Source organism: Sesamum indicum, linkage group LG3 (genome assembly GCF_000512975.1).
Source record: "Sesamum indicum cultivar Zhongzhi No. 13 linkage group LG3, S_indicum_v1.0, whole genome shotgun sequence".
Classification (NCBI taxonomy): domain Eukaryota; kingdom Viridiplantae; phylum Streptophyta; class Magnoliopsida; order Lamiales; family Pedaliaceae; genus Sesamum; species Sesamum indicum.
Window position 1 is genome coordinate 22549942 of NC_026147.1, and position 23299 is coordinate 22573240.

General features: G+C 36.7%; 5 protein-coding genes and 1 non-coding gene across 8 annotated transcripts; 3 read left to right on the forward strand and 3 right to left on the reverse strand.

Annotated features, from left to right (window-relative positions):
- Positions 844–5149, reverse strand: LOC105159243 (maf-like protein DDB_G0281937). Of its 3 annotated transcripts, XM_011076243.2 has the most exons (10): positions 4997–5149; positions 4831–4902; positions 4656–4730; positions 4375–4458; positions 3665–3736; positions 2797–2866; positions 2626–2717; positions 1878–1919; positions 1703–1783; positions 844–1098 (listed from the first exon to the last, which is right to left on the reverse strand). In XM_011076243.2, the coding sequence occupies exons 1-10, from the start codon at positions 5024–5026 to the stop codon at positions 1027–1029; spliced, it is 690 nt and encodes a 229-aa protein (XP_011074545.1). In that variant the 5' UTR covers positions 5027–5149; the 3' UTR covers positions 844–1026. The 3 variants fall into 3 exon arrangements, with proteins under 3 accessions (XP_011074545.1, XP_020548662.1, XP_020548661.1); XM_020693003.1 differs by lacking the exon at positions 3665–3736; XM_020693002.1 differs by lacking the exon at positions 3665–3736 and having other exon boundaries at positions 2797–2911.
- Positions 5866–7503, forward strand: LOC105159246 (elongation of fatty acids protein 3-like). Its single transcript, XM_011076248.2, has one exon. The coding sequence runs from the start codon at positions 5986–5988 to the stop codon at positions 6832–6834; it is 849 nt and encodes a 282-aa protein (XP_011074550.1). The 5' UTR covers positions 5866–5985; the 3' UTR covers positions 6835–7503.
- On the reverse strand, positions 7808–13016 carry LOC105159247 (sugar transporter ERD6-like 6). The gene is made up of 18 exons (XM_011076249.2): positions 12262–13016; positions 11325–11387; positions 11155–11244; positions 10997–11056; positions 10845–10910; positions 10694–10759; positions 10533–10608; positions 10283–10347; positions 10103–10195; positions 9846–9926; positions 9668–9752; positions 9453–9499; positions 9298–9360; positions 9157–9216; positions 8990–9055; positions 8833–8892; positions 8539–8653; positions 7808–8173 (listed from the first exon to the last, which is right to left on the reverse strand). Exons 1-18 carry the CDS (start codon positions 12454–12456, stop codon positions 8061–8063), a joined length of 1464 nt encoding a protein of 487 aa, XP_011074551.1. The 5' UTR covers positions 12457–13016; the 3' UTR covers positions 7808–8060.
- LOC105159248 (zinc-finger homeodomain protein 5-like) lies at positions 16496–18238 on the forward strand. The gene has a single exon (XM_011076250.2). The coding sequence runs from the start codon at positions 17307–17309 to the stop codon at positions 18078–18080; it is 774 nt and encodes a 257-aa protein (XP_011074552.1). The 5' UTR covers positions 16496–17306; the 3' UTR covers positions 18081–18238.
- TRNAA-AGC lies at positions 19605–19677 on the forward strand. The gene has a single exon. It is a non-coding gene; the product is annotated as a tRNA-Ala (tRNA).
- Positions 19782–20668, reverse strand: LOC105159249 (protein RADIALIS-like 3). The gene is made up of 2 exons (XM_011076251.2): positions 20168–20668; positions 19782–20066 (listed from the first exon to the last, which is right to left on the reverse strand). The coding sequence occupies exons 1-2, from the start codon at positions 20440–20442 to the stop codon at positions 20039–20041; spliced, it is 303 nt and encodes a 100-aa protein (XP_011074553.1). The 5' UTR covers positions 20443–20668; the 3' UTR covers positions 19782–20038.

Consider the following 23299-nt stretch of genomic DNA (forward strand, 5'->3'; position numbering starts at 1 on the left):
ATATAAGTTCATGGTAGACTCGATGCTTTAGGCACCGAGTATATGATTGATTATTCCCTCATCGCTATGTGATTACTACGTAAAGCACTGATTCAGCCAAATCCCGTCAAGGCTTAAATGTAAAGCAAAGAAAAAAAAAACGAAAAAACTAACTCCCTCTTTTCCTGGTCTAATGCTTAAGAAAGAAAAGTTTCCACCAAGATTTCTCCCACAGGGCAAGTAGAACAACACAAAGACATGCGAAAAGCAGGCAACCTGCCCCTGCCCCACCACCCCCACAACCTCCAAATACTATATATAGAGCAGCAAGCACGTCAAGTTTCATAGAGCACAAAGTTAGTTTCCCCAGTTAAATTCCACCGAGGTTAATTCTGCAAAAATGAGCTCAAACTCGGGTTGGACAGCAGAGCAGAATAAGGTGTTTGAGGATGCACTGGTGACCTACAAGGACAGGCCCGATTGGTGGCAGAATCTGGCTAGGGCGGTTGGTGGCAAGACTGTTGAGGAGGTGAAGCGCCACTACCAGAAACTGGTGCAAGATATCAACCACATTGAATCCGGGAAAGTGCCGGTCCCAAATTACAAATCCCATGGAGAGACAAGCTATGGATACAAGATGGCTAATGGACAGGGCCAAAGGTAGTCAGAAGTCAGATTAAAATACTAGTCTTGTGGTTTACTTTCTTCCCATATTAGCAAAAGCAATATAGATGTGCTCATATGTAGCTGATGGCATAGTTATTCGAGTTGTAATAGTAGTAATTATAGAAATATGCAACCTTTTAAAATGAGGAATGAACAACCTTAAGGGCTTTAGCCTTATACATGTTGAGGATCATCAGATAGACAAGAAAACTAGAATTTCATCAAAGGAGTTAAGGATCAAGTTTTTTTTAGCAATGTTTACTCAAGAAACTGAAATGTTTTAGCATTCACTGGCATATGAAGCAGACAATGGAACAATCATACATTTTCCGAAGCATACATTTGACAGCAGGTCAAGAATCAAGGAGTCAAAGATTTAACCTATAGAACCTCCTTCATTAGTCTTCTAGTGAGCTCTTTCGGGAGTCCCATTACACTATCAGTTCCACCAACCTGTCGAATTAAACAAAATTTTTCCTTATTTTTTTTTTAATACATAGATGTGAAGATGTAAGCAATAAGAACTTGAAAACATGCTAGTTATGTAGGTAATCTAAATGCAAGAAGATCACAAATTAAACTCTGCAACTACAAAGGATTTTCAGGTGATATTGTTCTTAGCAAGTAGCTCAAATTAGTAAGAGCCCAGAAGTATCAAACATTCAAGAAGATATATCCACACATAAGAATTCGGCATAAATTCAAATTATCAAATATGTCCAATCTCCAAATATTGACTGTTGATGATTATTCCATAAAACTGACCATATTCCTCATAGAACCTCCTAACGACATCCATTGTTTACCAGCCGGGGCCTCTACTTTCAGCAAATCAATGCAGATCATAAGCTTTCATCACTTCTTTTTTAGCATAATTTGACTTTTTAGCCACCCTGCAAATCCAATTTACTACATGCCTAATAGCAGTGATATCTCCAATTTTTGGCAATAAGCTAGGCCAGTGAACAAAAGCTAACTTTAACTTCATACCCGTTTGGTTTTTAATTGTTTTTTTTTTTTTTTACCACATTGAGGATACAAAGTATGAGATACCAACCACTTCTTTCACATATGGCAAAACCAGAGGATGTTCAATAATCAGTCCACCAGCTACATTTAGTACATTCCCTTCTTTTATCTGGAGAAAGAAAATAGAGCAGCTTAGAAATGTTAATGCATTTTACTTAAGATAAAGTATAAAATAATAGGCTGTAAAAGTCCATGGTCCATACCAGGTTGTCTATTATCTGTTCTGGAATATCATGGAAATGAATCTGCAAAAGTCAGAGGACTTATCATGACCATAGCTATAAAGGAGACCAAAAGAAACATAGAGAAAGTGGCAGGTCTAATTGAAAATACAGCAAAAGAAACAGTAATGAAAGAGAAATACTTTATTATGGATATGGATCTTTATTCTACGACAAGGTTTATAATCACAGATAAATTGAGCACATAATGCTTTATATATCAGGCTGAGAAGCATTTTCGGAGAGGTCAATCTACATATTGCTAGTTGATGAGCTACTTACCAGTATTATCAACTTTATGCCAGCCAAGTAGTGAAAAAAGACAAATCAGCATGGAGTAGAATGATGTATCTTATTTCTTAATGTATCATAGAACAAGAATATTGTAACTATAGCAACCTGGTTTTCATTAGCTCTGACCAACAATTTCATTTCCCTGATCTAGCATAAAAGAAAATTGGTGGTCTTAAAAACATAGGAAATCATATAAAATGTTGCATATAAGTGTTCCTACCTGACATATTTAAATATGACCTTGATCCTAATGGCATATTACGTAGACCACAAGGTCATATTTATCAGCCTCTTTAACAAATAGGTGAAAAAGATTGCACCATTCACCAAGCATATCTATGAATTAGAACAGAGTAGAATAAGAATTAAAGCAACCTCCACTTCCTTGAACTCTCTCAGAATAAAATATTAAGAGTTAATTTCAGTTAGAAAATACCTCCACTTTGTCCCAATCCCCTTTTCTTAATCCAGTGCTAAGGTTTGTCACAAGAACAGAACTCAAAGTAGCAGCATGCGAACCAGAATAACCTGCACATATCTAAAGCTATCAGAACGAGAAATTAATGAAAAATACAGAAGAAGGATCAATATAGGGATATGATTAAACCTTTTATGAATTCACGTGCCTCTTCTTCACTGGAAGGCTTTTCTCTTATCATGCCTTCATACACCACCACCTCCAGATCATTTTTATTTAGAGTGAGACAAAAGAAAACATGCAACTATAGAAATTAAAAAAGGGCAACAAATATTAAAAAATGAAATAAGCATTCAGCGCATTCTGATATCTCACACCCAAGAACCATTTATTTCAGCCATATGGTTGATTGGATGCTAGTTTTCACCTATGGCAAATTATCCCTACAGGTTGTTGCTATTTGTAACCTCAAAATAAGGAAGACAGGGTAGATTATAGAGGTTGATGTGTAGTCTGGCACAGAAAATGACTACACAAATTGGCTAGGCTATCAATGGAGAGGGAATATATGAGATGATAGGATCCTAGGATTAGCCTTGATCAAGTTAAGTGGAGAGAGTGCCTGGTAGTTTGTCATGAATTTGAGGTGATGTGATTTGAAGAATTGAAGCTAGGCAGCTTATCTGAGTGTCGTATGCCCAAATGTATTAGAAAACATCCATGTATACATAATGCACCAGGCATGAAGATGGAAAATGAGACATTGCTTATAATAAGCATATTCCTTAGTTCATTAAATTAGATCCCACCATGAAAGACGCTGAATATTTTCTTTAAGATGGTTTGAGCATATTAAACCTTTGTAGGACAATGCTTGTTTGCGACTTATGCAACCGACTACAACTGATGCACATCCTATACTTCCGTCCACTTCTAGCTAAAAACTCAAACTTATCACACTGCTAAAGATATAAGTTACAGCAAAGAATGAGCAACAAGAACATGCGAAAATCATGACTAGAAACTAGGATAATTAAACCAAGGAAATATCTTATACTTGATCACAAGTAATAAGCAGGGTGGGTTCTGCATCCTCTTTGCCATGACGCTTTGGTTGGACATTTTCTACCTAGTGAAAAATTATAGTTAAGATAAGCAAAGGGATACATAACGAATCTATGTCAAACAGGACAGGCAAAAGGCATTAGATTCACTACTGCGGATACATCGACACCAGAATGTCAAATAACATTCAAAAAGTCAATTTTGGTCCTAAACTCCACACTGTAAAAAGAGAAGCACTATTACATCTTTCCATTATTGTTCATCGAACAAGTGCAATTTCTGAACCACGACAGAAACTGAACTATGTGTGAAAGTTCTTACATATCCTTAATACCTTATTAAAAATCTTTTGAAGCTCTCTAACCAATAGAGATATAACGAACCCAAAAGAATTCAGATCACACTAAAAGAAATAAAATTCTATAAGCATAACAAGGAATTAAAAACTGCAGCCACACTATCTGTAAGAAGACATTGGCCATCGGACCCAGCAATGGGAGACTTGTGGTTAGGAGACACTTATAATTAGCATATACAACTCACTACATTTATACATTGTAGAATCTTCCAACATATTCTCAGTAGGAAGAAGTTCAGCTTGATCCTTGACACAACTAACATCGGTTGACAATGGATGCAAACCGTGTATCAACTATATCCATTATAGCAACATACATTTAAAGGGGAAATGAAAAAACATACAGTATCAGCCGCTATCACAAGTGTAGGCTTGGCATCCTTCTCCTGGTTTTCAACATTCTTGAGTTTTCCCACTATGGCATTTGCCTGAGACACAAAGCAACACAGAAAGACGACATTTTGTAAGCAATACATAACACGGTAAAAAATAAGAACTGGAAACAAATTTCAACTACAGTAAACAGATGAACGACAACTTTAACTAGTAAATGAATTTGCAATGGACCAAGTTGTAATGGCGTCCTAACACTTACTACTCAACACGATCAGTGGGAATAAAATACCTTTGCCTCAGCAAGAGCCGTAACCAAATCTTCAGGCTTTTCTTTACGAATGGCCTTTTCATCTATATCTGCAGACTACAAAAGAAATCAAACAGACAAACCTCTACGATTCCTTATCCAAAGATATCAATCTCTATACTGCTTTTCAAAGAACAACAGGCAAACAGTAAATTACCATAGTTGTGAATTCAAACCCCATGTCTGCTAAAATCTTTTTACGGGCAACAGAAGATGATCCCAAGATTATCTGCAACCCAAGAATCAAATTCCGAGCGTGCATTTTTCAGGTTGTAGTAAAAGCGGAAGGAATTAACAGAGGTAAACATAGTAAAGCTACCCACCTTGAATTCCTGACCAGTAGATGAATCCATATCCGGGAAAGCTGGAGTCACTGGAGAGAAAAACGGGATTCTTGAGACAGGCCAAAAAAATTCCAGTTTCACTCACTGCAACCCTTTCGGCTTTTAGCCTTGCTGGTCTAGTTTACTGGGCCTGTCATGGATGCAATCCTTAATGCTTTTGGGCCCAAAACCTGTGTCTGAATTTCTGTGTTTTGTTTTCTCAAGAAATATTTAACAAATTGCTGTCTTTTCATTAGAAATTTATTTAGAATACTTGTTGTTGCACACGGTATCAAAATTATTAAATTATAGTATCAATATTGCACGTGAATCCTAAATTATGGTATTAAAATTATGATTTTTTTTTTCTCAACGCCCCCCACCCCCCCTCCTCTCATGTGAAGACACCTAATTTGCCATTAGATTTCTAATAGAATTACCAAAATTACAAATACTTTTTAAGTTATTTTTTGAATCATGGTATCAATATTACGAGAAGTTCTAAGTTGTGGTATCAAAATTATATTTCTCACAGGTTATGCTAGTGTATTTATACAAAATAAAAGATATTTTTACTCACAAGCAAAGATTTGCGATATTGCTCTTTTTTATTAACAAACAACAATTTGCAGCACCACTACATCATCTTTTTATTGTGTCAATAATACTTTTAAATTAATTTTTTTAAACAAATATAATATTATTAATTTATATATTTAAGCTTATAATATATACTGTAAATTATAAAGAAGTTATTTATTAAATACATATAAAAACGAGGTGTGACATAAGATAATATTAAAATTATGATCATCCAGATTGAGTGTGCTCCAACGCCGCAACGGGCCATTAATGGCGGCAACTACTTAGTACTTAACCCAAATGTTAAGCTCTTAATTAGAACACTTCTTTCTTATATACGTTGCATAGTCTTAACATAAAAGCTGTGGTGATTTTGAACGAAACCTGCCATTCTCCGGCGGCTCCTGATGGCTACTCTCTACCGCGCAGTTCACTACTGGCTGGTCGACCACCCAATCATCACCCAATACGAGTGGAAGCCCCGTCAATCACCCGGCGCCTCCCCCCTTTTCCTCTCCATCACCGTCACCTTCTACCTCTCCCTCACACTCCTCCTCCACCGCTACCCCACCCTCCCCCCCCCCCCCTCCTCCGCCCTCCGCCTCGCCGCCGTCTTCCACAACGCCACCCTCTGCCTTCTTTCCGGCGTCATGGCCGTGGGCTGCGCTCTCTCCGTGCTCCACCAAACGCCCCCCGACAACCCTAGCTGGTGTATATGCTTCCCCGCAGGCAGCACCACGCCGCGTGGGCCCACGTTCTTCTGGGCCCACGTGTTCTACTTCTCTAAGATCCTCGAATTCGTCGACACGCTCCTAATCCTCCTCAGTGGGTCCTGCTCACGTCGCCTCTCCTTCCTCCACGTCTACCATCACGCGGTGGTGCCGGTAATGTGCTACCTGTGGCTGGCAGCGGCCCAGACGCTGATGCCGGTGGGGCTGGTGACCAACGCCGCCGTGCATGTGCTAATGTACGCCTACTACCTTCTGTCAGCTATAGGGCTTCGACCCGGGTGGAAGAGGATGGTGACAAATTGCCAGATTACGCAGTTTTTGTATGGATATCTGGTTTCGGGTTTGATGCTGTACCTCCACTTTACAGGGTCGGGTTGCTCCGGGTTCGGGGCCTGGGGGTTCAGCACCCTGTTCACGACGTCGCTTTTGGCACTTTTCGTTAACTTTCATCTGAAGAATTACGCCCACGCCCGGAAAATGAAACCGGCCGATAGGCTGGTTCTTGGCAAGGATAAACGGCCGTGATTTTACTTGGGACATGCACGCATTGGTGACTCCCGCCAATCTCGGGCTTGTCATTTGATTCCTTGATGGAAGGCGGTTGTACTTTTTTTTTTTTTAATAAAGTCGCATGAAATAAATTGAGTTTAGAGTTTGTAGTAAGTGAGGAAGTAGTTGTTTGTTCTCTTTCTTCTTCCTAGCTAACTTTGATACTTAATTAGCTGTATATATATATTGCATCGATAGGTAACCCATAAAAGTGGTCTCTTAGCATATTAAAACTGTACGCCGATTGCATATATGATACAGATCGCACAATTTGGGGTCGGGTCCTGAATCTAGTACTTTGAAATCGGGTCGCTAAATCTCTCTTTGAGCTTCTTACGAGTGGATCTTAAGAATGGAACACACGTTAGACTTGCTGGGCATCCCCCAACTAAGGTCTTCCAATACTTAAGTTATAAAGTGGGGTCGAAATCAATTAGTAGTGGGCGAATGAGATCTAAAACATGATAAAATACACTTGCATAAATATTCATAAATGCAAGTATTTATAACGTACGGTACTGCATATTATGGTGCCACGTGGCATCATCTGGATGTGCTGGTGTCAGGTAATCCAACAACTATTTCGGCAAACGGGTCAATTGATCCGGGTCCAACCCGACCCGCTCCTTTATGCGCAGATCCTGACATTTCACTGCAAAATCTTTTTAAAAGTAGGGGCATTTTAGTCTTTTGAAAATTACCCACATCAATGTATACTGGCCTCTATTGAACTGTAATTTAGTGTCTTAAGAAGAATACGTTTTATAAATTTGAAGTCTCGGGAGGACAGTTTTTGGTCGCATGTTGCTCCGAGTTTCCGAGTATCATCGTTCAATTGATAGGCGGAGCTTGTTGGAGGCCGAGGGCAGCACAAGTTGCGTGCTCTAGGACATGAATGGTCGTAACTGTCTCAAATTTCAGAATCAATAATAATTAATAGACAAAGGGAGATGATAATGAAATTTATTTATTTATAAAATAATAAGTTAAATTTTACAAATACCCACAGGCATCCAAAGCTTTACCTTGGAATAAACATTTCAAGCAGCCCAAAATTCTCCCACCTAGAAACTCAGTAACAAAGACAATATTGACATCCATCTCTTACGCCAACGCAGTTCATATGAACGACAGACCATCCCAACAGAACGGCAATACAGAGGTAAATGTGGAAAAAATGATGCAAAACTGAGAAAAGAATCTCATCTGAAGGAGAACTGGATCTCCTCTAATGTCTTTCCCTTCGTTTCCGGAACCCAAATTGCCACAAATGCAACAGTGAATACACACATGACTGTGTATAGAGTGAAGGTTCCTGTTAAGACAGAGAAATACTCGGTTAGTTTCATGTTAAAATGATTAGTTCAGCTGGGTAAGAATGCTAAGGGACATGCTACTGCTACACGAGTTTTCTTTCAGGAAAACATTGACAACGTAATCCCGTTCGTAATGCAAAACATAGTTTCGAGGAGTGTAATTGTAATTTTTGAAAATTGAAGGACTTATTTGTAATATGTTTGAATCTTTCGAATAGTGTTTTTGTAATTATCCCGTCTTGTTAATAGCGACGTTCTCTTTCTTACAAAATCCTGAATATGTATTTTAATAGTAGTTGCGTAGTCATAAACAGGAGTAAACACGTGGAAAAATGAAATTATAGAGGGACGTAATTTCACAAACCTCCACTGCTCCAGGCCAGTAGCAGAGGTGCAGTCATGGTAATGGCCCAGGAGAAGGACCAGTTGAACAAAGTTGCAACGCTTCCAGCTAGGCCTTTGATTTTAATCGGCAGAATCTGCAATATAATGATATGATATAAGACATTATAAGTGAAATTCACAATGTTGAATGTTTTTACATTTGAACAGTGGTCGGAAGATAAAAGATGTTTTCTGCATTATCCGAGTGCAAAAATATGGAGCATTTCATGGAAATTTCTCTGTATACTGTGTAAGACAGGAAGAAAGACACTACCTCAGACATTATAAGCCATGGAATAGGCCCCATTCCGAGTGAAAAAGAGATGATCATGCACTAAAATTGCAAAAATGTCAGTTGAACTAAGTTAGCAGCTTTGTCAAACAAAATTTCATATATCATACTATACTTCTGCATCTGTAAGAATACATACCACCACCCCAACTACGGATAGGATTCCCAAGATGCCATGCAGTGTAGAATCCGCAGAAACTAAGCCCTTAAGACAAGTTTAAGAAAGCAGAGGTACCAATTAGTGGCACGACAGGAGAAAAATAAACTACGAGTGTTTGTTAGAATATTTCTATGTTCTACTATTACCTTTAAAAAGAATGCCACGGCAACTACCAGGAGGCTCAAAGACATTCCAGCCGAGGATACCTGAAACGAGTACTTCCATCTTTGTAAGATAATCTAATAACTTGTACACATTAGAAACCATATCGTACTTATTTAACTCACAATTAACAGAATCCTACGGCCTGTTCTGTCCACCAACCATGTAGCCACTGCAGTAGCAATAACCTAAACAAAAAACCATTGTTTAGATCTTTGGAACAATTTAGAACAACTAATAAGAATTCCATGTGAGCAAGTAAAATTTCTGTAAGGTTAACCTGAATAGTGCCGACACCTACTGTTGCAGCATTGCTCGATGAGATCCCTGTTCAAACACCAAAGCTCTTCAAGTCAAACCACGGAGTACTAGGAGAAAGACTAAGGGGAATTCGTTTCAAACTATATAAGATAATACTCCTATAGTCACAAGTTGTACAACGAAATAACATTGACCCATCCCCTGTTTCAGGAAAAGGATAATACTTCTACTCACCAGCAGATTCAAATATATTATTGGAATAGAATATAACGCCGTTAATTCCTGATAGCTGTTGGAGAACAAGTAAACCGATTCCTATCTGCAGGAAACGAGAAACCAAAAGTAAGCATGTGAGCTCTACACATGCAACATAACCAAAGGAAAATCAGAGGCCTTGACAAAATTTATGCACCATTAGGGGCAACCAATATCTTCTCATTTTGAAATCTGCAAAGCGGATCGCCGTTCTTCGGCTTGTTGAAGCTAGAGACCTCTGCAACCCCAAAAAACATTCTTACAATTCCGTGTTTTTTAAGAAATTGACAAAATGTCCTAGACCAAGAAGGAAGATAAATGAATGGACCAAATAATATAATAATGCAACGCAAGAAAGAGCACGCTCATGTGCCCTCCGTTACAGGTCTTGTAAATCGATGCTAGAAAATGTACCTTGATTTCATTTACTTCAACGGTAATATCAGTGTCGAACCCCCGAAGTACTTGCAGAGATGCTTCAAAATCTTCTGTCATTCCCATTTTAGCCTAATTTTCACGTAACAGAAGTATGTTAGTGCCTGTATGTACGCTAAAAGTGGACTTGGGATAAAATAAGCTCCTTTGTAGCCTCACCAGCCACCGAGGAGATTCTGGGATGAAAAAGAGTCCCGGTATCAGTATCAGACAAGGCAATATTCCTGCAATAAGATGAACATTAGTCACCCGCTGGGATCCTTGTTGCAAACTTTTGACAGCTTATTCACCACAAAGCAACTAATTAAAGAAGTCGAGAAGCCTCAAACCAACAATGTCATACTATTTCCGAGAATAGAATAAAGCTGTATATTATGGATTCCTAACAAAATTCTCTGACGAGAATTACCAAGAACTGCAAGCACTCTCCAACTGACGAATAGTCCCAGTAGATATGCCAGCATAATTCCAATTGTCACAGAGAGCTACATCATAGAATTAAGTAAACTTCAGTCGGATCTTGTAGTGAAGCAGTTCTACATGGAACAAAAGTTATTAACACCAACAAACCTGGTTCACTGAGCCCAGTGACCCTCTCAGATTTTGTGGCGCTATCTCAGCTATGTATACAGGCACCTGATTCAAATTATAACACGGATTAAATCATAAATAAATCTAGCAGGACAGTAATAAAGTTCAGAAGAACCAGCTCGGTAGTTACCGTGTAAGAGATTATACCCACACCAAATCCTTCCAGCAACCTTCCCATGTAAAGAAACGAGGAGTCCTAAATTCAATGTGCAAAACTAATAAGAACCAAAAAGCTGCCTAGAAAAGAGGCGGGATACTAACAAAAGGGTCTGAAAATCTCACTCTTGCAAATGATATGGAAAGCCAACCAATGATATTAGGTATCGCAGCAATCATCAACGACTGCAAGTTAACAAATAAATCAAGTCTTTATCATTCAGTGCAAAATCTGAAACAAAGAAATGCAAAGAACAAACTCGGATCGGTGAAACAACACATACCCCCTTTCGACCTATGTATTCAGCAATCTGACCACTAGCTATTGCCCCAACCATAGCTCCCACATTCGATAAAGAACCAAATAAGGAGAACTGTACCAATCAATCATTGTTATTGTACAAAATTAACAATGCTGCAAAAACGAAGCAAGAAAAAGTTTACATTCACTAACCTGTGAGACTGTAAGCTTGAGATCTTGGGTGATAGCAGATTGTGTTGGTGAAGAGTAACCACACTTTATGAAGAAAAGAATAGAAAGTTAATACAACTTATGTTTGTTGGTTCAACTCATATTAGTAGCATACATACTGATAGGAGGAAAAAGAAACATCGTATACACAAACAATTAAATTTCGTGGCATGGGATTGAGACTAATGGAAATAGAAAATTTTCTTCCGTTAAGGGTTAAATTCTTTTCATATCAATCCCAAATGTGAGACTCTAGCCATGTGCCACCAAAAGTATCCCAGGATCAGAGTACTACCCAATACTTTCACAAACACGACTAAGACTAATACAAACTCCCGACCAAATTAACCATTTCAAAATTTCAAGAGTAAGAAATATGTCTAGAGTCACAATAAAGCCCAACCTATCAAGTTCAATTTTACATCCGTGTGATTAGTTCAGGCAGAAAAGACATACTTTGGGTTCTATCTGCAATCACTCTCAGTTTTATAGCGAAGCACACACAAACCTCAATTCAAAGTTGTCAAACTAGTCTCAGAAACCCAATACACACCCACTCACCCACTCATTCTGTTACAGATGAATTCTCATAAGCTGCTAATAGAAATTCAGAAACGAAGAGCAATCTAAATCAGAGCACTCATCTAAAAACCAACATCAAGAACTACAACATTTCCCTCAACTCCATGATAATCAAGCCCTATAAAGTACAATTCTGTGACAATAGTCATCCTATTAAGCACCTTACACGGGCTTCGAGTTCTTGCTCGAGTTCAGAATTATTTCAACTTCTTGCAACAAAAAAACAATCAGTTTGGTCAAGTTCAAATCTCTACCTCTTGCAATCAAACAGTCATTGATCAAATAATCCAAAAAGAGCAGTAAAGAAAATGAAAGCAAATGATAAGGAGAACATTACAGTGAAACCAAACTGGATAGGACCCAAAGCCACGATCAAGACACAGGCCAGGACTGAGATAGAACTGTCCCTGATAGCTTGGGCCGAGGCTGTCATACTAGACTGCCTCGAGCCCATCCGATACCAACTCCCTGTATGCAGAAATGGCTTCCTCAGATCTCCCCTCCCATCTTCTACCTCATCTCTGAAACTCATCTTTCCTTTCTCCTTTTCCTTTCCGCCACGAAAAGATCGAATCCAAGAAAGTGCAAAAACCCAGATTCAAGAAATGATTTTTGATTGGTCTTGAAAACCCTACGAGATCAATAGACTCTTCTTTTTTTTGGTTTCTTGTAGTTGCAGTAGAGTTGAAGAAAATCCAATTCAAGCAAATAGAAAACCCAAATTCAAAAACTGATTCTTGGCTGTTCTTCAGTACAGTACGAGATCAGAAAAGCCGTTCTTTTCTGGTTCTTAGAGTAGCAGTTGAATTGAAGACGACCTCGGAAAGGATGAGAATTAAGAGATGGGAAACCTGTCTGAACAGTCGTGTCCGAACCATATGTTTAACGTGGACAAGATTTTTATGTACCTTTTAGCTGGCGGCCATTATTATTTTTATTATGGGATTGGATTGGCAGCTAAGCTGGTGAAGGGAAATATTTTGTTGGGCTCCATGAATTCTTGCTTAGTTGACACCATGATCTGACAAAGAGACGACAGGTAACGAATCTCTTAGCTGCTGCAAATTTGTGTAAATTTGGACATAGAGACAACAGAGAAAACAAATCTTAGTGCAACAACTTTAATCAAATTAAGAAAGACTAGGACCTGGCCTAATTGCCTAAGCACAAGTAATTATATAAATTTTAAATGCAAATTGATACAGGAAGAACAGTAAGTACTAATACAAATGAAAAATTATACTAGGAAAGACAACCTAAGTGATAAACGTGAGCCCTTCAAATCATATTGTAACTATGAACATCAAATTTATTTCAATCTTGGGTATATGATTTGTTTCAAAAAGTTTCAATTCATGTAATTAAATTAGTCTTTCCAAACTATCCGTGTACTTTGAATTTTTTTTAAAACTATCCGGATGTTTAGTTGGGTGGAATAACTTCGTCTATTAGATATATACATATAGTTTTTTAAACAGTACGTATATCATTATATCAATATTTTTATATATTAAATAATATATTGAAAATACATCAATGCAATAAAGAATGATAAAACATCGATTCAATTAATATATCGATATAATTTATAAGAACTTAGAATTTGAAATTTATTTTGAAAAAATTCAATCTTAACTATTAAATTCAAACATATTTGGAGAATTAGTTATCATCTATCAGGAAAAAAAAATGGAATTATTCATCAAAAGAGAAAATAAAAAATCAGCTCAATGGATTGACTTTGAACTTTATTAGAGGACTAAGTCTTGAAACTGAAGGCCACCCAAATCCTCAAATCTACATATTCTTTTTTGTTTCTACGGGTAATTTTAGAGAAAGAAATTAGGGATAGTTACATCAACTTAGCTTGAAGTTTGATGTAATTAGATATAAATTTTTTATAATTCAAAAAATTAAATTTAGTTATATACTTTTGATATTTATTTTCGTCCAATAAATAGATTAGGTAAAATTCACATGAATTTGCTAATACTAGCAAAAAATTGAATGAAAACTCATAATTATCCCCAATTAATTTTCTATTGACTTATTACAAGTTAAATATATATATATGTATATATTTATCAAACTATCCTTATACATCATCACACGCTTTATTGCATGTGAGTAGGATCTTCACCCTTACAAGAGTATTTTAATTAGAAAAGATTTTGCAATAAATGAGGGGGTATTTGCTGTTAGTTTTGATTAACGAACTGATTTATTTGTTGGACGAAAACAAACGTCAAGAATATTAAATGTAAGAAAATTTACGTGTAACTCCACCAAACTTTAGAGAAAGATGGCGTAATTGTTCCAATAAATCAATATTATTAACAATTTTCCAAGACTTTGGCATAAAATGAGAGGCGGGTTGATTATGGTGATGAATATGTATACATGTCCCCAATTTAAACATGTAGATGCCACAAAAAGGTTGTTGTAGATGGCCGTACGTATCCTCCCTCATTAAACAATGTGAAGTTGTTTCCATTATAATGTGATATGATGATACGGGATCTCTCTACCAATGTTTGTTTGGGGTTTCTATGAAAAGTGGTTTCATACTTTGATCCCATCTCCTCACATAGGACTCGGACATCATAGAAAGAAGAGAGTGGAAGCCATATTGCCCATATACATGTCGGATAATGTTTTGGGGCAGGGGTCCGTTAAGAATATTTTTGTAGATTTTCATTGCCTTAAAGCCCAAAACAATTAGGCCTGTTAATGTATGTGGACCACAAGAGGGGATGAGAGTGACCATACCTACCCCATATAAACCTGAAAAACCCATTTTGCCCCTACTTTGGAGTGGGGTAATTTTTTTTTTTTTAATTTAAAAGATTGGAAGTGCCAAAATGTCCATATATCTACCTATTTTTATTCGAATCACTCAATTTGAATCCCGCAACATAAAAATTGAAATGTATATATACATGGCCTTCTTGATCAAGAATGTGCCCAACTCACCAAGTTGTCTGAATAAATGGAACACTATCAAAAATAGCATAGAGAGCAGAATGCCAGATAGACAGCTAACACCTTTATCCTATATTATTTATTTAATTAAATTAAATAGAAAAATATAAAATAAATTACCGATTAAAATCTATAATATAATAAACATTAAATAAAGCTCAATTAAATCCCGTTTATTTTGATTTATTAACTTAAATAAAAAAATAGTATAACTTAATATAGTATTTATATTGAGGTAGGCTTTGATACACTACAAAAAAATGTAACATGTAATCATAATCAATTGTCATAGTTAAAAATAAAATAATCGTAGCAAATAGTTATTGACCATAGTCATGCAACGGTTGTTAGCCGTGGTATCTACGAGGATGGCTAAAACATTTGCTATGGCTAAATATTTTTACCAAGGCTCTTAGCCATGACAAATTTTTTTTTGATGAAAAATTTATGTTTAATTAGCAACGATTTTACTTAACCATGATTGATAAAAATTATTTACTATGATTTTTAATTAATAAATATTAAAATTGTAGCCAATAATCATTTTTTTTAGTGATGTTAGATCATGGGTCCTGTACTAATCACTATTCCACCTCCATAACTTATCTCACTTCGAGAGGTGGGATGGATTATACTAATGACCATAATATGTCTTAAAGGATTTAATTGTAATTTCACGCTCAACTCATATGCATCAATCAAAATAAACAAATGACTAGACTTTATCTTGATCAAGAATACATCTAAGTAAACAAATTATAATTTATTCAAAACTTTTGTTTTTTCATCTATTTAATTGAAAATAATTTTATTAATCATTTAATAGAATACTCAAAGTAAACGGGCCTTTGAAGGTCTTAGGTTGGCAAGTAGTGAAGCGTACAGTAGTGGACATAGATGGAGAAACAGAGGCAGCGAAGTGGAAAGACAGAAAGGTGAAACACATTGGGTGAGGAAAGTATGGGGCCTGGCGGGTTGGGGGGTGGGGGACCCTCCCTGCTACACTTGCACACCTCACTTCTATATATAGCCTTTACACTTCGCACCAACACCTTATTCACACACACTAACTACTATTAATGCTGCATGCCATTCTTAATTTTAGTATTATTCCAATTATTAGTAATTTAATAATATTTAAAAAGAATATATAGTATGATTATGCTCTATGTATAATTTATTGGGATGAATGGTCTCCATTGAGTGCATAGGATTTTAAATTTAGTATTGATGTATTTATTAGATATATTTATGTATACTAGCACACGCTCAAATTTATTGTAAGAGCGACGACACAACGCACAAGTCCGTGACATTATGCAGAGAAAATGACATTACAATGCAAATTAAATAAATTTAATAATTTCATACCTACATATATATAGAGCATGTATGAAATTACTTTGTGGTTTACATAATTTATAACTATCCCAAAAGGGTTAAAGCCTTGATCAGTTTTATTTTATATAGCTGTAATGGCGTGGAGTGGAGTGGTGGTGTTTTTACCCGGAAAAGAGAATAAGTGGGTGAAGAGAGGAAGGAGAAGGGTCAAATCGGGCAGAAAATACCATGCATTATTGGCGTCATATTTTGGGGGTTTTGAAGTGTTAAACAGTGAAAAGGAAATAAGAGGGTACGTGGGAGGGAAGTGTGTGGGAAAGAGCAATAATGAAGGGTGTGGGATGGGACCAAGTGGCAGGGCGTGGGAGAGGAGGAACATGACCTTGTCGGTTGTTGTTTTTCTTTTTTTCATTTCATTTCAGATCATCCATTTTCTTAATTAATCTCATCATCACTTTTTTCTACCCCTCATTCTCTTTCCTTTCCCTTCTTTCTTTCTTTCTCCTTAGCTTCATCACAAGCAACCAACTTGTCTCTTGTTGGATACTTGGTTGGCTGTTGGAACCTCTGCAACACACTCAACCCCACCCCGCCTCTCATTTGTCCAATTCTTTTCCGGCCCATTGCTATAATCTTACATTTCAGGACTAGCCCTTCTTCTTCTTGTTTTTAGGTTTGGCAAGTGTAGTGTTTAGGACTGCCAGCGGCCGTTAATTCCGGTGGTTAATTTTTCAAGATTTTTGAGATGGTTTTTGCAGTGTTTTTGTGCATTTCTCTTACAACTTTTGCCCATTGAGGGCTTTTCTTGTTTCAATTCTCTTATTATTAATTAGGGTCTTGTTTTTCATGACAAGGAATCAGTTAAGGGTTGTTTGTTGGTGGGATTAGCAGACAGAAAGATGATATGATCAAGATCATAAGCTGGGAATTTACAGTTAATTAGTAGTTAAGACTGTAATGTCTGATAATTAGTGTCATTAACACTAGAAAACACACACTTGGTAAGAAGGTTTTTGTTCTTGCCCGAGAAATTTTTAGGGTTTGTTGAGTACAACAATAATGTCGCTAAGTACAGGTGAAGAGAAGGGAATGAGAACGCAAACCTCCTCAGCCGCCTACAACCATAGCCTACTCGAAAACCCCATTTCCCGACAGGAAAAAACAAGACTCCTGGACCCGGATTGCGGCGGATCCATATCCAGGCCCACCAACCCGAGAACGATCTACCGCGAGTGCTTGAAGAACCACGCCGCCAACATCGGAGGAAACGTCACCGACGGCTGCGGGGAGTTCATGCCCAGCGGCGATGAAGGAACTCTCGAAGCCCTAAAATGCGCCGCCTGCAATTGCCACCGTAACTTCCACCGCAAGGAGCACCACGGAGGAGCTGCCATGGTGCACCCTCTCCACCTCCCGCCTCCTCTCCCTTCTGCCTCCCTGGCCCAGCACCATGTCCGCGGCGGCCTAGCTCACTGGGCCGGCTCAATGGTGCAGCCGGTGAAAATGGCCTTCTGCGGCGGGGGAGGTGGAAGCATCGGCACTGACTCGTCAAGCGAGGAGCTGAACTTCAACGCCTTCCATTCACACGCGGTGGCGCCGCCACCACCGGTGCAGTTTGGCAACAAGAAGCGGTTCCGTACGAAATTCACGGCGGAGCAGAAGGAGAAGATGATGGGGTTTGCGGAGAAGCTGGGGTGGAGGATTCCGAGAGAAGATGACACAGAATTGCAGAGGTTTTGTGCTGAAATTGGGGTTAAGAGACAGGTTTTCAAAGTATGGATGCACAATAACAAGACATCTTCCAAGAAAACTCCCCAAGAATTACAAATTTAGGGTTTCAAAATTCCAAATTTATATATTGGGACAGCACTAGCTGGGAAGAATTTAACATTAATTGTCTGAATATGCATGCTCCGATCCTTGTACGTTGGTACCAATTAAGTACAACTTTGTATTCAAATTCCTCGAATAATAAGTTGATGTTTTCCATAGATATTTTGTTTCATTAACGTTCTTTGATTTCATGTACGTACCATGATCCAATATTTCTATTGATGTCATAAATTCTAGAGGCGATTAATGCGCTCACAGGTGCTGCGCTGTGTTCAATCCATGGCCTACTTTGATGAAGCTATCAGTACTATATTATATATATATATTGTTATATATCAACAATAAATTAATAATAACAACTGAGATGAATATTTAAATATTATATAAGACTCGAATTCATGATTTAACGACGTTCAGTAAACACTTGCTTGATTGGATCCAAAAAATTTCAATACCAAAATCAATTCCAAATAATTCCCCATCTATATATACTTCAAGAAGAATAATAAATTATGAAATAAATAGAATTACTCGTTATCTAATATTTATACTACTAATTAAGTGAGAGGAATTAATAGAAACGATCACTGGTAGGCAAAATATGTTTAGATAAAAATACATTCAACTATATTTATTTTTCCACCACTCTTTAAAGTTAATTTACCATCAATTAAATTTTTATTCATGCATATTTAAGAATAATTTATTTTTATTAAATATGATTCATTTTGTATTCTATTTTATTTAGTTAAATAAATATAGTAAAAATTTAAATTTACTAGTTAAATTAAGGTAGACGGAAAGTTGCAACTGAGGCAACCCGACTTGAAAATATTGCGAAAAACTTAAAGTTATGCGACTTATTTGCTACCCTAAAAAGATAAAAGATTGAAACATCAGGATGCAAAAAAATACAGAATCAAAGATTAACTTGCTTCCAAAAAATTGACCAGTGGGAACAAGAACCCCAAATTGAAAAAAGCACGTGCAAGACACATATTTTTTTCTCACAATATTTGTAAACTCGGGTAATTGAAGGACCAGAATAGCAAAAAATTAAAAAAGTTATATGACTTATTTGCTGCTCTAAAAAGATAAAAGATAAAACAAAAAAATTCAAAAAATACATATTGAAAATTGTATATTTTCATTTTTCACCTAAAACCCAATATAAAAAAGAAGTTGACGGCTAAAATTGGAGTACTTAAAAATAGGAAAAGATAATTTCTATTTTAGTACAAGAACATTAATTAGAAGACTGTACTACTTTTGTCTAATAAATACAACTCAGTTTCTGAATTTGAACTTTTTTGTCTTTGTCAGCGGAGTTGAAATACTAGAATGTATGCTTTGGCCCCAGCTGAAGTTGTCATTTGGATCGTTTTATTGTCTTTTACGGATTATTATAAATAATATTTTATTTCTTAAGTAGTTTCTGTGTATCTAATTTATTTATTTTTTCAATATTTTTATCTCTCGTACAAACGGTGAAAATTTGGGTTGAGGAAGAAAGCAAGATATGGAGGGGATGTAGCTCAGATGGTAGAGCGCTCGCTTAGCATGCGAGAGGTACGGGGATCGATACCCCGCATCTCCATCTTTCATGATAAATGACTCCAATTTATTTAGTTACTTTTGGTTTTGAGTAATAACCATCCTCAACAACAAATTAAGGCATGCATGAAATTCAAAGACACAAGGGGACAAACATAGGACTATTATACACTTTGACACAACATGTTACAAGATGTGATGACCACATGATATATGCATCTTATTGATTCTGCACTTAAGCTTCTAGAGAGAGAAACATTCATTGCTACCAGTACAGTTTTAATGTTTCTTGGAATAAGACTGGTAGAGTAAGAAACAGAAGATGAACTTCTTCTTCAGGCAAGACCACATATACTATTACATTGTATATGGTAATGAAGTATTTAACTCTAGCAATTAGTTGATCACTGTAGCTTGAGATTCTTGAGGAGCCTGTTGCACATAAAGCAGTTGATGCATTATGTAAGTATATATGCAACCACACAACTGTTTAAATGAATGATTCTGATTGTCAGCAGTTAGTACTACAGTACCTCTGCTCATTGCCATATCCTCTGCCGTTGGCCATGGCCTTGTAATTAGGTATAGGCACCTGATCAGTTTCGATCTTCATAATGTCCTTCTCTAGCGCCTCATAATGCCTCCTGACTTCCTCGGCTGTCTTCCCACTGACCGCTCTGGCTATGTTATGCCACCGGTCTGGTGTATCCTTGTCGTACATGGCCAAAGCGTCCTCGAACTGCTTGTTTTGCTTCGGTGTCCACGAGGAGGACGAGCCACGTGATGAAGACATGGAGCTTGATGCCATCCCTTGTAATAAGTCAGATATATACTAATTAATATTGCCCGAGTCAAAGGAGAAATATTATTAGTTATGAGTGTGTTGGTTATAACATGATTTTGCAACACAAAGTCTTTATATACTGAAGAAAAGGTGATTGCAGCAAAGCAAGTTGACGAATATTATTCATCTTTTGAGGGTGGGGGCATGGAAAAGAATATGTGATTCTTGTGCTTAAAAGGGTCACAAACAACTAGGAAGACTGTAAGAAGAAGAAGAGACGACATTAAAGGTTTCGATGAACTGTTGAAAAGTCCATTTCTTGTCGTTCTTACAAGATATCATGGTCATGAAGCAAGTGGATTAGATAGAGAATTCTAACCAGCTGGTGGGATTAGATCCCCCCAATCCCAAGTCCCTACTAGTTAAGATAGATGCGCCAACATCACCAAATCATACCCTCAAAAATAAATAAATACATGACATAGATATTCTTTGGTAATAATTAAAAACTTTAATTTGACTTACTATATCATATACTTTTTATTGCATCTGATTGACAATACGAAGTTGCACGTTCGACAAGTTGCAATTTTGTTTACTGCTCTATATTCTCCCTGAATTAATAAGGTAGATAAAAATCTTATCTTCAATTCATTCCTTTGATTTACTACTGTTATTAAGTACCATATACTTTTCATTTGTTAGTGCAAATTTTACTAGAAAGTTGTAAAACAATGGACTGAAAAGATCGAAACATATTAACCCGTTTCCGTTTATCTTTGCTTTGTTTTCTTGAAGTTTATCCATGAGTTTTTTGGTTGTATATATATATATAGCATATATATGATGATCAGTCAGAGTTTTGGAAATGGTGATTTTATCCTGTTCTGAGCAAGGTTCCAAAGGGGTGTTGATATCTCTGTTGTTGGCTCTGCCCATGTAATTGTGTGTCTTTGTCCGTAAATTAGCAAAGGAGATGCATATGTATCGACCGTTATCTTCTTCATTCTTTTAGGATATCTCTTGTGTCGGTTTTGTACAGCATAAGCAGATCATAACAGCAGCTGTTGTTACTTGAGGGTGATCGATATATATATATATGATATGCTGCTATACTAACAAGAACACAGTTTGATTTTATATTATCATTTTCGCATTTGCATCTCAGTTTTCTATTCAGCCCTTTACTTTTTAACATTTCATGGTACTGGAGAATGGGATTTGTAGTTTTAAGTGTGGATGACTTTGGTCTTTCGTATATAAATCAGGAATAATTGCACTGTTCTCTCCTCAAATTTGATGTAATATACATATACCCTAACTAATTTACATATGAAATGATTAGCCACTTGCTTGGAATCAACTAATCAGTATATATATATATCACTATGTCGCACAGTCTTTCCATTGAAGTAGAATTGATTCCTAAAATCGTACTAAATCTTCCCCTTCATCAGCATTGCTTTTCTATATATATATATATGTATATATAATAATGCATACAACATGACCACATTGATTCCCACTTCTCATTCATAAATTCTGACCCTTAACTACACCTAATCGAAAAATTCTTACTCAGTCCGATCAAATTAAATTAATTAATCATTCAGTAATTGTGATACACTTGATTGGTCACTTTTCTTGAATTGTATACCAATCACATTGCAAATGTCTTACACTTGTCATATAATTAGTTCAGATCCGATCAAATTTGATCAGAATTAGAATTTAACGAATACATGTGCATCCACTTCATTTAAAACCACACAAATACTGTGATTGCCGTCTTCTCAAAAAACTGTTTAAACCCACGAAATTAGATGTCCTTATTAGGACAATATGAACTAATAATAGTTCCCCCTATTTGGTTTTACCTTTTATCATGGCATATGGTGCAAAAAGGTTGCACTAAAAATAGATGCTACAATTACTACATTGAAAATGTGAATCTGCTACATCCTTGAGATGATACCTTCCATGTGCAGGTGGAGGCGGAGGGCCCTTCTTGTTAAGTAATATTCAGGTCTACATGCTATATATGCTGCTCCGCGAATCTGTATCAAAATAGGGCAACCCTTTCATAGCTCAGAAGTTTTATCATTTATTTTTCGGGTTTAATACGACTTACTTCCTTGTGATACTGTAAGCGAACAAATTATCCTCTTATGAAGATACAATAGCAATTTACGCCTATATTTTTCAAAATGAAACAATATACTTCCTTAGGTAGGGAGGTAAATTACTTCATTTTAAAAAACACAAAGGGATAAATTGTAGTATTTTCCACCTCTTTGATTCAAACTTATGCAAATACTCCAAACCCCTTAAACCTAAAGTCTTAGAAATTGGGTGAAAAGGGAATTAAAATTCTCTCCTTTATCTTTCTTTTTTTTCTTTTTTGGGAGGTCGATTTGCTTGATCTGAGTAGCCCAGGACTTAGGCCTTTGATTAAATATGAGCACGTATTTTTTAGAGTGTATGCATGGCCAAAACCTGTAAAAAATCCCACTCATTAAATGTTAAAAATACGGAGAAAATTGTAAAAGAGAGCTAAAATTATGTAAATGGACTCATCCACCAATAATGATCATAACTCTATTGGAAGACCTAAAAGGTACCCGAGTATTTGAAGGAGCTCTGGCGGTAAAGTGATCATATAGGCTCCGTAGACATAATTAGATAACTCTATATTACTCGAAACAATGTTAGAATTGCATGTGATAAAAAATCAAAAAACATAAATAATACAAATTAATCTAACCCTCGCAAAAAAGAGTCAAAGACAATGACATGGCATGGCATGGCAACATGTGAGGAAGTAGGGGAAGTCTTATTTCCATGTTAATGGTCCAATCATGCATAAGAAAGGTTGGGGACC

What these genes read in the sequence shown, in the direction of transcription:
- LOC105159243 (XM_011076243.2), bottom strand. Translation starts at nt 5,026, where the DNA reads ATGGATTCATCTACTGGTCAGGAATTCAAG. An exon ending in CGGCTCTTGCTGAGGCAAAG is followed by an intron (nt 4,459 to 4,655) that starts GTATTTTATTCC and finishes TTTGTGTCTCAG; the next exon opens with GCAAATGCCATAGTGGGAAA. An exon ending in TGCCATATGTGAAAGAAGTG is followed by an intron (nt 1,099 to 1,702) that starts GTTGGTATCTCA and finishes TTAATTCGACAG; the next exon opens with GTTGGTGGAACTGATAGTGT.
- LOC105159246 (XM_011076248.2), top strand. Translation starts at nt 5,986, where the DNA reads ATGGCTACTCTCTACCGCGCAGTTCACTACTGGCTGGTCGACCACCCA.
- LOC105159247 (XM_011076249.2), bottom strand. Translation starts at nt 12,456, where the DNA reads ATGAGTTTCAGAGATGAGGTAGAAGATGGGAGGGGAGATCTGAGGAAG. An exon ending in TGGGTATAATCTCTTACACG is followed by an intron (nt 10,760 to 10,844) that starts GTAACTACCGAG and finishes AATTTGAATCAG; the next exon opens with GTGCCTGTATACATAGCTGA. An exon ending in CACTGGGCTCAGTGAACCAG is followed by an intron (nt 10,609 to 10,693) that starts GTTTGTTGGTGT and finishes TCTATGATGTAG; the next exon opens with CTCTCTGTGACAATTGGAAT.
- LOC105159248 (XM_011076250.2), top strand. Translation starts at nt 17,307, where the DNA reads ATGTCGCTAAGTACAGGTGAAGAGAAGGGAATGAGAACGCAAACCTCC.
- LOC105159249 (XM_011076251.2), bottom strand. Translation starts at nt 20,442, where the DNA reads ATGGCATCAAGCTCCATGTCTTCATCACGTGGCTCGTCCTCCTCGTGG. An exon ending in GGATATGGCAATGAGCAGAG is followed by an intron (nt 20,067 to 20,167) that starts GTACTGTAGTAC and finishes TATGTGCAACAG; the next exon opens with GCTCCTCAAGAATCTCAAGC.